The sequence below is a fragment of the Tauraco erythrolophus genome, unplaced genomic scaffold, assembly GCF_009769465.1.
Source record: "Tauraco erythrolophus isolate bTauEry1 unplaced genomic scaffold, bTauEry1.pri scaffold_52_arrow_ctg1, whole genome shotgun sequence".
Classification (NCBI taxonomy): Eukaryota; Metazoa; Chordata; class Aves; order Musophagiformes; family Musophagidae; genus Tauraco; species Tauraco erythrolophus.
In genome coordinates, this window is record NW_028238620.1 from 70,501 (window position 1) to 85,766 (window position 15,266).

Sequence of the window (15,266 nt, forward strand, 5' to 3'; positions counted from 1 at the left end):
CACGGGCCTTCTGCAGCAGTATGCTGGCTAGCAGGGTGTCTGTAGCTGTGGGGGATTAACAGTTTTCCTGTAAGAGAAACTGGAAAGAAGGAAAGTTTGGAGATTGTCCGTGTTTTAGAGGGGAGGATAGAATAGGCCTTACTGCTTTCTTGTTTTGGACTAGCTGAGATCTGTCTTTGTTTTCTGCAACACTGACTAATGGTGACCTGCAGAGAGGATTTGAGTTTTTCCCTGACAAAGTGCATTCACCAGATGGTGCGTGATCCCGTGCTACGTATTGCATTGTGCTTGGTTGCCTTCCTTCAAATCTTTTTCATTTCTCAAAAACTATGTAACCATACCCGTATCAGAGTTAGAACCTGAACCTTGCAAATCACATCATTTTATGAATAGAGAGCAGTGACAATGGGAAGGAGATTTTTCACACAATATCCAGAGGGGAAACACAAGAAGAGAGAAGACTAAACAGGACCATCCAGTCTAGCCCTGAGTGCACAGATAGGCCTTAATGGCCCTCACCAGCCTCTCCTGTGGCCTTTACCCACACCTGTGGTCCATGGGTCCAAGATCTACATGTCACCTCGAACCTGTGCCTTCTGTCCTGCTTGAGCTACAGCACAGGAGTACTGGTGTCCAGCCCCACGACAGCTGTGCCCATGCCTGGCTCTGGCCTCAAGCCCTGGCTGAGCACCCAGCTCCATCCCAGACCCACCTTGTCGTTGTGGACCTGCCCAGGTGGCAGCTGTGTCTGACCCTGGTCACTGTCGTTGGACCTGACCCTGACCAGTGGGCTGACCTCCCAGTTTGAGCTCAGACCTGCCTTGTCACCACCAGCTTGTCTGGTGGTCTGAACTCTCAGCGGACCAGTCTGCCATCACCCCTGGGCTGCCCTGCTCCCGCTGCCCGGGCACTGCAGGACCGAGCCCTGGCTGGCCAGACCACATTATTGTGCTTGTCCCCAGGCTCACCACCCCTTCAGGAGCAGCTGGCGCTCTGCAATCCCTGCCAGTACACAAGAGACATGTTACCTACCCCAAAGAGACCATAAGCAGAAAGAAGCCAAGGTGACCTGGAGAACAGGAACTCATCTTCTTCCGAGTCGCTCACTTCAGCATTTCAGATCCCCTGGACTCTGTTGCAATGGGAGAGGAGACGGTGAATGCGCCTTTTGACTTAACATCTGCGACCAGTAATTGCTGCTGCTTCTGGTTGTGGTCTGTTCCAGACACTTCATTTGTATCGATTACATTGTCTGGGGTAAGTGCAGCTTTGCTTGCTTCCTTCTGTCTATCTAGGCTGAAGTTGTTTAACAAGATCTTCCTGGTTTTATTCCAACCCAATATCAAGAAGTCACAGGTACTGACTGGCCCTGAGCACTGACCTTATGTTTTATGCAGTGAACACATGCTTTATGTATCACTGAAGAATTCACAGGTCTCCAGGCTTTGACTTCTCAACCTTGCTTTCCTGACAGGTGCTGAAGAAGTCTCTTCAGAAACTTGCCTGTTTCATTCCCCTCCCAGTTCTTCATAATATTTTTTTATTGTAAAGAACTCTTTTTTTCCCCAAGTGTGACTGTGGAGAAATCCAATATTACTATGTAATTACTATGCTACAAGGTAGCCTTGTGTAGTTTCGCTATTATCCTTAGACATTTTTTGGGATTCTTAAATAAAAATTACCTTAAATTAATGGGCTAGATGGGGAGTAAAAGAGGAAGAATCACTACTGTGAGTATCTTTTTGTACAGCAGCATTTTTTGGGTACCAGCACAGGGAGGGGGGTTTGTTGTATGGTTTTGTTTTTTTTTTTTCTTACCAGAGAGTTCTGCTACTACAGCTGTCCTTTCCTTCCAGGGAAAAATGCAGGAGGTGACCTAGTGAATGAAGGTTCCTGTGATCAGATAACTTGGCCTTAACCTGTGACTAGACTGGTAAATCCCCAGTGCAGACAGGGTGGTATTCAAGTTCAGTGTGGCTCAACATCCAGTATGATCCAATTCAGAGAAAACACATCTGCTGGGCCTGGCCAGTTAAAGTCTCCCCACATGAAAAAGGCAGAACAGATCTCCTGTGCCCAGAGCTCATCGCTCCGTTTGGCAGAGTCTCTATCTTCAGCTATAAAAGTCACATTTTAATTTCTAACCTTGACTTTATACAAACCCATAGTGTAGCATGTAGAGAAGACGCACAGACTTTAAAGTCAGAAGATGCTCTGAGTGTTTTTTCTGTCCTCCCTGAAAAGATGAAAGAACAGCACTTAGCAGTGGATGTGTATTTTGGAAGAATGTTGGTTTAAAGTAATTAAATAAAGAATTCAGCAAAACCACAGGCAAATAGTTTCTGAAGAACTGCACCTTTTTATTGTCTGAAATTGTCTAACTTCAGTGTCCAGCTGTGGAGCGAAGGGGTCTGCAGAGCTCTTCCGGAGTCTCCGTGCGCAGGAGCACTTTGCTCCGTGTCCCGTCACCTTACTCACTCCAGCTCCCTTTTTTCTGCAAACTCTCCAGCCTCTCCAGTGCACCTAAGGAACACTGTACCTTAGTTACAGATGTGCCTCCATCCTTCGTAGCGCCGTAACTTGCACCTTGCTGAGACACTTCTGCCCTGACACGCCGACGCTATGGGCAGTGGGGCACCGCGCACGGACGTGCCACCCCCGCCGCCTCTGCCCCCTCAGCTCCGCTCCGTCCCCAGCCCCCGGGAGCAACTTCAAATTGCTGGCAGCGAACACGGCGCCTGCGCGGTGTCACTGCAGCTTTTGTTTAGCTTCCTGAAGTTCCTTCCCATTGCTGTCTTCCATATTTCAATGTAATTTGCTCTTTTCCGTTTGCTTTTCAGAAGATACGGTAGTCAGCTATGTGGTAACCTCCAGAAAATTAGAATGCACAAAAATCAGTGTTATGTACAGCACGTTTTAATTCACGCCTTGCGAGTTTGCACCTAGAATGATGTCCCAATGACATTGACTTCCCCTCCATACCCGCAGTAGCAGGTCTCTGATTCACTGTTGCTGCATAATGCCTTCAGCTGCAAGATTCTCTCTTGCAAACCTTCTACTTAACCAGTTGTACTCTGGTCTGTATTTGTGCAACCTTGAAGATCTTTGCATTGTCCCTATAAAATTGAACTGCTTTTTTTCCCTATTTATAGTAAAACGTCCACCCTAAATAAATTTCCTAAGTTAATGAAAACTAAGAGCATCCTTCTGGCATGTCTAAAAACTAAGGGAAGCTATAAAGTTCTGAAAAATATTTTTTTGGTTGTCTTTCGCAGTCTTTACTCCAATAGCAGAGATGATTGTGTGCTAGCTCTGTGGATACTTTGAGTTGCTATCATAAATCAGATACTCTTGCATGGACACCTTTTCTGGACCTTCATCTAGCAGAGCATTTGGAATTAGGCCCTACTCTCTTGCTTCTCATCAGCAGCTTCGTCATATAAGAAGCAAAGCTGCTGGAGCGATTTTCTAGTTCTGAAACTCTTCTGAATATACTTGCTGTTAAGAATTCCAGGGCACCTTCCAACACAGCAATCATCTCTGGCCTCCTGTTCATACCCTAGCTAGAAACGGGGCCTTTAACATGGACCCTCTGGGGAAATCAAACAAATGAGTGTGGATTTCGCCCCTCCGCCCGCTGCGTATGCGATGGACAGGTATGTTATGGGAGGCTTCCAGGCTGCCATTTCAGTGAGAGGTGTGTGTTACTACGTGCTTTTGTCTGAAAAAAAGATGCTAATGAGCTGCTTCAGTTCTAACAAGGATGCTAACGACGTTTACGAGAAGGTGTTTACTTTTGTCTAATTGTCCATTGCGTATGTCTGAATCGCGGCTGGGTGCGTTAGGCAATGTGTACGCACGGAGCAGGACACCTGGCCCAGGAAAGCTACAGTCTAAGGGGGAAGAAAAAAGATACTGAAATGAGGTTCTTTTTGAATTCCATTTTATAGGAGAGGACCTGTGAAATACATTGTTTGAGTCTGTGTAAGGCTACGCTTTAGACTCTTTAACCCTCCAAGCTGAACTACGACAAAATTGTTCCTGTGGTACCGTGGGGGATGGTGAGGTCCTTTTCCACCTGTACCTGCAAGCGAACAGTTGCAAAGGACGGAGAACGAGGCCAAGGTCCAGCATGACGCTGTTTCTAGAAAAAGGAATTCCACCCTCTTCCTACCGAGGCTGCTTCTCTTCCTCTGTGCCGGCACACCTTGGTGGCCACCCATTGATCCAGACTGAGGAAAACTTGTTTGGGCTAGGTGAAAGGTGTTCGTTTTTTGCCAGTTAAGCTGTATTTTTGAAAACTTTAATCATGTAAACAAAATAGCATTTTTTTTTTTAAGCAGAACCAACTTAAAAAAGCCAAGAGGCTTAAGGTGTTGTAATACCTACATCAGCTGATGAGCAGGGCTTGGGCTGTGCCTCGCTCCCAGGCCACTACCGGAACGGACACCTCGTGCCCAGGGGCTTCTTCGCGCACACACGCGCTGCCGCACACTGCCCTGGCAGCGGGTCGGATGGAGCCTTTGGGTTGGTGCTCCATGAACTCGCCCGCAGCCGGGACACGCGGGGCCGGAGCAGCAGGTGCCCCAGAGCTCAGTGGTGGCAGAGGGGACCGGTGCTCAGTGCCACAGACAGCAGCGTGGCACGGGGCAGCCTGCACGGACAGGCCGGGCACGTCGGTACGTTTCGTGCCTAATCAGGCCCCCGCATGGATGGCGTAAGAGTCTCTGCAGTTAGATCAGAACTTGCCATTCCTGAATTTACCTCCCTCTCCTGTATGCCATGGACGGGATGCTGGTGTTCCAACAGGTGTCACTGCTGAACATGACAACCAAACCACTGTACGCTCCATGTATCATCTCGCCTGTTTGTCCCCGTTTCCTTTCCCCACATCTACAGCTTCTGTGGAGCAGAAACCTTTGCTGCCCTCCCTCCCCCCAGGAGCGAACTGCTACTTCCAACAGCAGGAGTCCCTTTCAAACTGCGGAACGATGGAGCTAACAGTGGTGTAGGTTCTCTTCTTCCTCTTTCAGCACAGATACCAGTTTTCTACCAAATTTACATGAGCAGCATGTGCTCATCTTGATATTCCTGCAGTTGGCATTGATTTAGGTGACCATTAATTTCTGCAGAGAAAAGCAGGAAAATCATTAGTATGTTTGCTAATTACACGGTGACTAATAGTCAGAACCGAAGCATTGACATAGAAATTGCAGACTTCACACAGGGCAAACCACATTAACTAAAGGCTCTAAAACGTAAAGTAAACTTTATTATCCTTGAACCACAAAATAGATTTCTTTGGTTGTACAAATGTCACTAGTTACAGTCTTGATGCGCTAATTTTCCCTCAGAGTCTCTCAGGAGAGAATGGGAGAGAACCCAGAGCCTGGCACCAGGTACCGCAAAGGGAAAGGAAAAAAGAATCACAAGTTAGTCACCAAAACCAATCCAGATTGTTTCCAAAATTGCCGTTGTTAAAAAGCAAACACTAAAATTAGATTTAAAAAGGAAAAGCTCAAATTGCTGATGATGGAAGCAGTCACAGCTGCGGTTTGAGATTATCAGAGTTCCCCCTCAAGTAAAATAAAACTATAAGAAGTCAGTTAACATGATCCACTGGATTTTGGCATGAAGAGAGATTCTCAACTAAAAGAAACTGCATCCAGTTCTTTCACTCAGCAAATATACACGCAGAGGTGCCCGTCGCTCCCAAGCCACTTCGAGTCACTAAGAGGCTTGAGGTCCAACTCTGGCCTTACTGCTGGAGGGGTTCAGCAGAGAGCACCAATGTATCAGGGTGGACAGATCAGATCACTGTCAAGCTCAGATGCCTGTCTCCATATTAGAGGCATTAAAAAAAAAAAAGAAGGGATGTTTTATTTCAGTAGTGGGCAGTAAAGCAGCAGAGACTGATTTCAGACTATCAGCAGCACCAGTCTCCTCCCCCCCTGCAGAGCTCACTTGATGCAGAATCTGTTCACAGCCCTCGTTCCACTCACGGAAAGCAGGAATCACACCCCTGTTCTTTTTTCATTTTTTCCCTCTTGCATTTTCCCTATTCTACATGGAAAGGGGCCTGGGCAGCGAGTAGAACTGTGTAGTTATTGCAAGGCATAGGCCAGACCCATCCGACTTCACTGTGCTCCCTGCCTGGCGGGCGCTCCTGCAGAGCCCACACCGGGCACCCCGTAACATCACGTTTCATTTCACAGCTAGTGGCAACGCAGTGGGCTCACCCACTAGCATCCTCCTACCTGTAAGACCCCATTACTGCTAACCGGACCCCAGCAACGCCACTTCCTACCCTCCCCTGTTTCCTGCACCCTACCCCACTATCCTGTCTGCTGTTTACACGTCCTAGCTCTGCCACTGCATCCTAATCCCCAGCTACTCTGCTCCCCGTCGCTGTCGCACACGCACGCTGCTACACTCTCGCTACGGCTGTTCGGCTCCTTTCCCATTTCTGCCCCAGTTCACCAATTTAGCCACGGTGCTGCCAGAAGACAGATACCTGTCCTCCTCTGACGCTCGGTGGGTGTGCTTGTAGAGCGGTGCACACTGTGTGCACGAGACACGCACGGTTAGGTGCACGTCTGGGTAGGGTCCTGTCTCCCAGGATAGCACACAGCACTGGCAGAAGCAGTTTCCTACATGGATAGATTGCTGCGCTCACAGAGGCAGGTGGCACAGAGCTGGCACAGGCTCCTGCTGATTCAGTCACCTTTGCTTGAGCACATAGTGTCAGTGTTAGAGGGAGGCACTTCACTGAAATTCCTTTTTTTTTCTTTTTTTTTTTTTTTTTGCCTCCAAGCGACCCATTTCCACATACTCCCAAAAGAAACTGAGGTGACACGGTGTGGGAGGTGGAAGGAGATGCTTTTTGGCAAAAGACTGGAAATTAAACAGGAGCAAAGGCAGGCTGGACCTTCCTTCTAATCCATACCAAAGTAGAAGCTCCCATATTAACCACTAAAAAAAAATCCAAGTTGAGGAAATAACAGCTGGAGCCCAACACACTCTCACACTCATCTGTTCTCCCTGTCCTACCCTTGCCCCACACACAATATTTACAGGCTAACAAGCTGCAGCTGCCCACTGTCCTACCCACACCTCCTCTCCGTTCGCCATCAGTAAGTCTAGTGTTGCCCCCCTTGGTTCAGGACATGCCCCAGTGCACGATCGGGTGAGAAAAGAGGGCGGTTCACAGCCTTAAAGGAAGTTAGTTGACCACAATGCTCCCCGGGGTGCTCGGTTCCCATCCAGAGCCCAGGAGGCAGCAGTGTGGGCAGTCCAGTGCTGTCCCTGGAGCACAGGAAGCTTAAGAGTCCTGTGCTGGGCTATTCCATCGCCCAGGTGCATCAGATCTTCTACGTCGGGACAGCAGCCTCCAAACTGCGCCGGCTGTGTCGGAGTTTGCGTTTGCTGCTGTACAGGGCCATTTCTTCAAGTGCTGATGGAGTAGGTGTTGATGAGTCACGCGTTACTAACATTTCCTCTTCCTCTGGCTGCCCATCCTGCTCCTGAGGAACTGTGTAGACAAGAAGAGTTAGGGTTCCCAAGTGGCAGGTTAAGGTAGAGCTGACGCGGTTAGCGCAGGCGCGAGGGCATCCCCGGCGCGGGACGTGAGGCAGCGCTGCCGTGCCCGGGACACAGAGCTGTCTCGTGCCCTGGGCCTTCAGGTGGCCTGTGGCTCCGGTGCTGACTGCTGCGGATTCTGGGAAGGAGGCCACGTGCGTGAGAAGACATCTGCCCCTAACACTCACAATTCCCTGAAAATTATCGGAAGTGTCGAGCCTTGGGAAAAATCAAGTACACTGAAAGGATTCAGGTGTGTGCTCATGCTCCCAGCATCTCACCAGTTCCACCTGCAGGGCAGTGTGGCTGCCAGTACCGTACGCCACTGCCAACGGGACAGGTCAGCGTTTCGGCCTGGCTTAATGTTTCTTCCACGACTAAGTCCTTTCTGCCGATCCAGACTGTGACCTGGGTCTGCCGCCAAAGGAACCCACCAGGAAAGACAGTCTGGCAGAGCAGGCTCTCAGCTTGGTCTCAAGGCCTTTCAGGATGTGTTCTGCACCTCAAGTACACTGCTGGCCCAGTGGCTCCTTACCCTCCTGAGCTTACCCGATGTGCTCGGACATACTCCTGGAACATCTGCCCTCTGCAGTAACTCAGCTTCAGCAACTACTGCCAGATACTTGTGTAAAAAGGGAAAAGTTCCGCAAACCCACAGATCTTTCCCTTCCAGTGCAAACTGGCTCCTGGGAAGCCTCTCTAAAGTCTTTGAACGTAGCAGAGAACCTCAAATACAGGAATCTATGAAGGTATTTCAGACCAAAGGTGCACAGTCTGCTGAGCTGTACCCAGTGGCCCACCCTCTGCTCTAGAGCCAGGCTTCGAGACGCAGCATCTCCCTTGTTGCGGTACCCAAGCGTGAGTAGTTACCACTCAGAATCCTCCTGAACTATCACCTGCAGCATTAACCTGTTTGAAATCTCGGAACCAAATGAACGTGGGTGACAAATGTGACATCTTGAAAGGATGTTGGGATTGGGAAGCAGATGACTGACTTCCAGACAAGGCAAACAGGCGTAAAAGAAAGGCACGGGCACATGCAGATTAAAATCCAATGGGGAGGAAATCAATGTGGCTTAGAGGAAAGTCATTCCTTTTAGACACTCTTAGACTGGAATTTGCCAAAGGAGCCACCAAACATGCACGTTAAGTGATCGACACAACATACCGAACCTTTAAAAAGACTTTTGATTGTTCCTCAGTCCAAGCTCTTACGGAAAACAAGCTGCCACGGGATAAGAAGGCGCATCCTTTAGTAGGTAAGTAGTTAAAACACAGAAAAAGCGCAGGAAGGTACGACCTGCTCTCACGACACAGACCAGCTATCTGGATTAGGGTCAGCATTTGGTAACTCATGCGGAGGAGCAGAAGTAATGAAGACTGTACTGAGAGAAGCTGCTGATGACACCAAGCTGTGTATCAGAGTAGTCAAATAAAACTCAACCACAAAAAAGGGTATTAGGATTTTAGAGCTGACTGAGTGATGTGGAAGGTGAAATTTACTGCAAATGTGAATAGTGTCAAGAAAGAAATAACTCTAAAATTAAAGGCCTCTGGCTTAGAAGGTGCTAAAACACAGGTTGTTGGAGCCTGGAGTAGAAATTCTGGAAGGAATCATTTTATGCTTTTCTTCTTTTATGCTCTTTTCTTGGCATTCCCAGTGGCTGGCATCAGACACAATATCAGAGTGGCCAAAACCTCGTGCTGACTTAGTAAGTTTATTTTTACACTACTGGATGATGCTTAAGCTCAATAAAAGTAATTTGATCCTGATTGCATACAAATGCAACATCCTTAAAATGAGATTATGAATCTGTAGTCATTAGGAGGAGCTTTCTGAAAACACTGGCACATTCTTCGCATTATCATTTCACTCTTCAGGATTAGATACCAGAAAAACCAGAACATACAGAGCACCTGCCACTGCATAGACTCATCCTTTACTTACAGTTGCAATACTACATGCAGTCCTGTTCTCCTTCTCTACCTTAAAAATGGCATAGATGAAAAAGGTCCAGAGGAGTGTGGGAACAATTCCCACAAAGAAGAACTAGGATTCTTCAGCCTGGAAGATAACTGATATCCAGCCCCTTGACAAGAAGGGCAACTAAACTGGTCAAGGGGCTGGAAAATAAAACTTATGAGGAGCGGCTGAGGGAGTTGGGGCTGTTTAGCCTGGAGAAGAGGAGGCTGAGGGGAGACCTGATTACGGCCTATAAATACTTGAGAAAAGATGGTGGGGAGTTAGGGGAAGGGCTCTTTACATTAGTGATGGGTGATAGAACAAGAGGAAATGGGCATAAGCTTAGTCAGGGGAGATTCAGGTTGGATGTTAGGAAGTATTTCTTCTCTGAAAGGGTTGTCAGCCACTGGAATAGGCTGCCCAGGGAGGTGGTTGAGTCTCCATCCCTGGATGTGTTTAAGAATAGGGTGGATGAGCTACTTGAGGATATGGTTTAATGGGGATTAGGGATGGTTGGACTCGATGATCTCTAAGGTCTTTTCCAACCTAGAAATCTATGAAATCTATGAAATCTATGATATGATACTGGCCTACGTGAATGGTACAGAAACAGTGAATACGACAGTTATCCACTGCATCCCAGAAGGCCCAAGGAAATTATCAAGAAACAGAATGAAAACAAACAAAATGCCTAACTATGGAACTCAATGCCACAAAGCATCATGAAAGATTAAATAAAAAAACCCAGACTTTTTAACTGAGGATCAATGCATTGATGATCTACACGATACAACACCTGGCTCAAGACATCCCTACTTAATAGGTGATTACAGAAAATTGAGAATATGCATCTATGCAAACTCGTCTTCTCTGTTTCTTAGAGTCTTTCCCTAAAAACTCACTTCTAGCCAAACAGGATACTGGTACATTCTGAACCAGTACAAGCCTCCCTTACATGCTTCCTATCTTATGACAGGAATCAGAAAATACTGGACGAGAGCACAGGCATTGCAACTAGTACGAATCCAGAAAGTCTGGCTTCATGAAGTTTTGGTGAGAAAGTCTGGAGAACGAAGAGGTGAAGGCAAGTCTTTGGCGTGAAGATGTGGCTAAAAAGGCTGGATGGGGATAAATTAACAACACCAGAAGGCGGAGAGATCGTCTTTCATTCCTCTGTGTATACAAGCTGCGTCCTGGACAAAAGTAATAACACAGCAGTGATTAGTCCAGTGTAGGATAAAAAGATCTCTTTCCTGTGTAAGTTGCTGTAGACATTAGACATCCCAAGTGGACAAAGGCCATGAGGACAAAAGTAGTTTCTTACATACCATAAGTAGGTGTCCAGTAGTAAGTGCAAAACAAAGTTATCAAGGGTCTATTTCTGAAACCTGATGATTATAAAATCGGGAAGCAAAAGACTCTGGCTCTAAGCGATCCGGAAAAGTTATGTCATAAAGCAAGCACACAGCACGGTTCCACCCTAAAAATGCCATTATGTAGTTCAGAGACTTCATGGCCTCTTGAAAACCTTGGAATGAAGGTTTTTAAACACATCTGAAAGACGATGACCCTGAAGCCAGACCCGAATGGAAAGAACTATTTCTTAAGGCCCATCTGCAATGGAGAGGAAGAAGATTGCTTGTGCTTTGAGACGTCCAGAAGAGAGAGATGCTAATGCTTTCCTGCAGCCAGCAGTACGGTATCCTTGGAGTTTCTCTTATAACGCTTTTCTAGCATAAAGTTTAGGAATTGCTTATGATTTTACCATATGACCAAAAAGCTGAAATCCCATGATCATGGAGAATTCTGATTAAAATCCCAGTGTGTGCAGAGGGGTACAGAGAAAAGGTGTCACTAACTGTAGCAATTAGATCTCTTTAAAGTTGCCTTAAACACCCACACGAGTGAACGGCCTGACAGGATGTGTCAAACCGGCGCCTGAAACGCCGGGAGCTGCAAACGAAGCTGGGAGCAGGAGGAGAATGGAGGCACAGAGCGTTGGTTTGAACTAGTGCAGCAAACACTGCTTTATCTTTGGTAACTGGTTTTCTTTCAGTTTCCTTTATGGTAAGGAAAAATCCAAGTAAAAATCACTCCAATTCTTAAATATTTTCCCAGAGAAATACTCTATTCCAAATATTTTCTCCATCTGTTCTGAAAAGGATACCTGAAAAGAGACAAAAGCAGGTCTAGCAGGAGGCTGAAACTGATGCAGAAAAGGAGGATTTTTAAAATTCCTCATACAGATGTTATAACTTGCCAAAAATCTATATAAAAATAAAAATCTGTATGTTGGCTGAAATGCTACATTGCCTGGGAGAATTAGGTTTGGGGGGAGGGAGGAATCTAAAAAGCACTTGAGAGCTTTGTCCCACACCAGAAAAGCTTAGCTGCATCTTCACCTGCTGTCCTTCCAAACTGATTTTGGAGCACCTGCATGTTTCTGGTACCTCACTCACATCACATCTCACCTCACAGTGGGGACTTAAGGATTACTTCAGGACTGGGTTAAAAATCTCTTAGTAGAGCACCATGCTCTTTTCTTTATGGCTTTTACTCTGTTTGAAGACCCAATGGACCGATGACAGTGAGGTCTGAAGCCCCGATGCAATTGCTGATTATTTCCTGGCCCTCTGGTGACCTCCTACTTACATACATGGACTGAACGGACGACCTCGAGGTAAGGACCCAGCGTGGGGCGCTTTGCTCCGAGGGAGAACAGATGTTGTTCTCAGGAAAGTAAGTTTTTCTTGAGTATCTTTGCAGCAGAACCTCCTTCTGGAATTGGCCCACACATGGATTAGCTGTCTGGAGTGGAGCCTTTACTCAGAGAGGTTTGCCATGATAAAATTGAGAGAGAAACTGTTTCTTGTGTAAAATTAAGGGGGGCAAAAATAGCTGCAAAACAGGTAGAAAAACCCCAGCACGGCTGTTGAAGGAAACAGAAGTACTACTGAGGATGCTGAGCTCTGCGCTACCACTACAGCCCCGGAACGAAGCAGGAGACAGTCTGAGCCTGTCCGTGACAGCTGGGACAGCACTGTCACAGCCAGGACAGCCTGGAGACACCCAGCAGTCGCAGCTTTAGCTTCTGTTTATTTAGGTGACAGTGCACACAGCTCTACTAGCACAGGCTTGGAGCCCCCTGGGTGCTCAAGCACGCCGGCGCTCTCAAGTCTCCAACCCGGACGAGTTATCTGCAGCTGCCTGCTGCGGGCAACAAGATGCCTGGCTGTAGCAAAAGGGGCACAAAGCAGACCCTGCATGAAGCAGAAGGGTCGTTACCCACTTACTGCAGGTGACAGAGCCCAAAACTTCCCACTCACATTCCACCACCACTCTTTACTCCAAAACACAAAACCAGCAGAAAACTCCGCATGCTCGTTACACACCACTGTCAGCAAACTGGCCATCACTAAAACACAATGCAAATATCCTACCCAAAACTGGACACGGTGAGCTTGGAGGTCTCATTCTAGAATGGACAAAACAGGACATTGCTTCAAGCAGCAAAAAGTTGAAGTCCTCAGGGCTGATTGCACAGGCAGGCAAAGGGGAACCCTCTAGAACCATGGTGGGAAGCAAGTGGTATAAAGACACTGCCTTCGGCCACGAGCTTACCTGAGTTGTTTCGGTCATCTACGTATCTGAGGTCATCAGCTGCATCAGGTGACTGGAAGAAAACAGAAGATATCAGCATCCACCTTTGTAACAGTAGTGCCAGGTAATTGCCCACCTCCAGCCTTCCACCACACTACCAAGGACCTTCTGCTCTCAAGGTGCTGGTAAGGCAGCAGCCGGGGCAGGACCCTGGGTGAAGGCACATGATTAGAACGTTAATCCTCTGGGCTGAAGTCAGCAGCCCGTGGCCGGAACTGCAGGATGAGGTATGAGTCTGCCCATCACAGCTCTCCTCTCCTTACTTGTGTAAGAAGGAAAGGATAGTGACAGGAGGTGACGTGAAGGCACAAAGAGGAAAGTCAGTAGAAACATGGGAGGAGGAAGAAGACATGAGCTACGCTTCCTTGAGAGCCCTGCATCCTAATTCTGCATCGGCACTGTTCCCAGGCAGTGTTTTCTTACACAAAATCAACTTTCTGTTGTACGTTCAGGTGAGTATGGTCACAGTAGCCACTGTCTGGCTCAAACGGAGTCCATGGCTCAGCGTTAGCACCAGACGTGCCGAAGCCTTAGGCTGAAAGCTGGGAGCCTTCACTGGGATATGCTGAACTTATGCTCAACTTTCACTCAGCAAAGGAAGGCCCCAAACTGGTGCGAACCAGAAAGATAAGGCAGCTACAACCATCAGCAGAACCTGCAACCATCAGATATGAAAACGAATGGCCGCCTGGAGGCAGGAAAAGGATCCAATGAGGAACAGAAAGACCTCAGACCCAAATACTAGTGTTGGACCAACCCATTGAGAGAGGGGAGGGGAACCTGGGTCGCAAGGGTGTAACTGCCCAGGATTCCTTTGCGCAGGGTTCCTCCCGGAGGCACTCAGCTTGAGCTGGAACCTGCTGCTGTACCACCAACAAATTCACCTGAAGGACGCTGTAACGGGAGGCTCTGCCTCGGGGAACCTGAAGGAAGAGCCTGAAGGAAGAGGAAGTGCCTGCGCGTGCTCATGGTCATGAACTTGAGGTGGCTTGAAAATCAGCACTACTCTGGGGACAGACATAAATATCCCAAGCCATGCATATTTTGCCAAAATAGATAATTTAATCTAGCTGTATATAGTGCTTGAAGGACAGAAAGGTCAAGGTGTTCTGTTGAGGTATTCCATTTCCCTCAAAAGTGGCTGCACTTGTCACTCCTGCTATTCCTTCTAGGTTTGTACACAACACTTCCACTGAGCTCAACGCTTCTCCGAACGATGCAAATGTAAGGACAGGCTTTCGGAAGAGCTCAGTATACAGCAAGTTTAAACTCCTCTAAAAGTTCTGGCCACTAGTGATCAAAATCTGTCTTTTAGGGGTCTTCTTGCTCAGCTCAAGAGCACAAGTGAGGAGTAGCTTAATTTTTCTTTAGTTGTAGGATAAAGGAGGGCAGCTCTATACACTTATATGGAAAGCATTAGGGAAGTTTTGCAGCTGTGAGTACAAGAAGCCCTCATCTCCACACAAACACGTAGTTTGTGCAAGCAGTGAAACTGGAGGCGGCAGGAAAGGGGGAGATTATCTCAGTCCACTTAGTGCTTTAGAAACAAAGTGAATGTTTGGTAGAAGTCATGCTCTCCATGAACAGCAGAGAGCAGAGCTTTTAGGGGTCTGTGCTGACTTTGGCATGTGTTGCTGAGGAACACGGCCCAGCCAGATAGCACTGCACTGATCCAAAGCGAGTGACATAGTTGTGCAACTATGGCCAGGAAGAAATTCAGTCTCTTAATCATAGAATGGCAGAACGGTTGGGTTGGAAGGGACCTCACAGATCATCCAGTTCCAGCCCCCTGCCATGGGCAGGGACACCCTCCACTACACCAGGGTGCCCAAAGCCCCATCCAGCCTGGCCTGGAACACTGCCAGGGATGGGGCAGCCACAGCTTCTCTGGGCAACCTGGTCTAGTGCCTCAGCACCCTCAGAGGGAAGAATTTCTTCCTTAGATCCCATCGAAATCTGCCCTCTTCCAGTTTAAAGCCATTGCCCCGTGTCCTGTCACTACACACCCTTGTCCAAAGGCCCTCTTCAGGTACTGGAAGTTGCTGGAAGGTCTCCCCAGAGCCTT

At 47.7% G+C, this 15,266-nt stretch overlaps 1 protein-coding gene across 1 annotated transcript in view; it reads right to left on the bottom strand.

The window, feature by feature from the left end:
- Window positions 1-6,088: 6,088 nt before the first annotated feature.
- SCRIB (scribble planar cell polarity protein) overlaps window positions 6,089-15,266 on the bottom strand; it is a 112,341-nt gene continuing 103,163 nt past the window's right edge. The window contains 2 exon segments of the mRNA XM_086630835.1: window positions 6,089-7,531; window positions 13,163-13,214. Coding sequence (XP_086486961.1) covers window positions 7,371-7,531; window positions 13,163-13,214 — 213 coding nt within the window. The 3' untranslated portion in view covers window positions 6,089-7,370.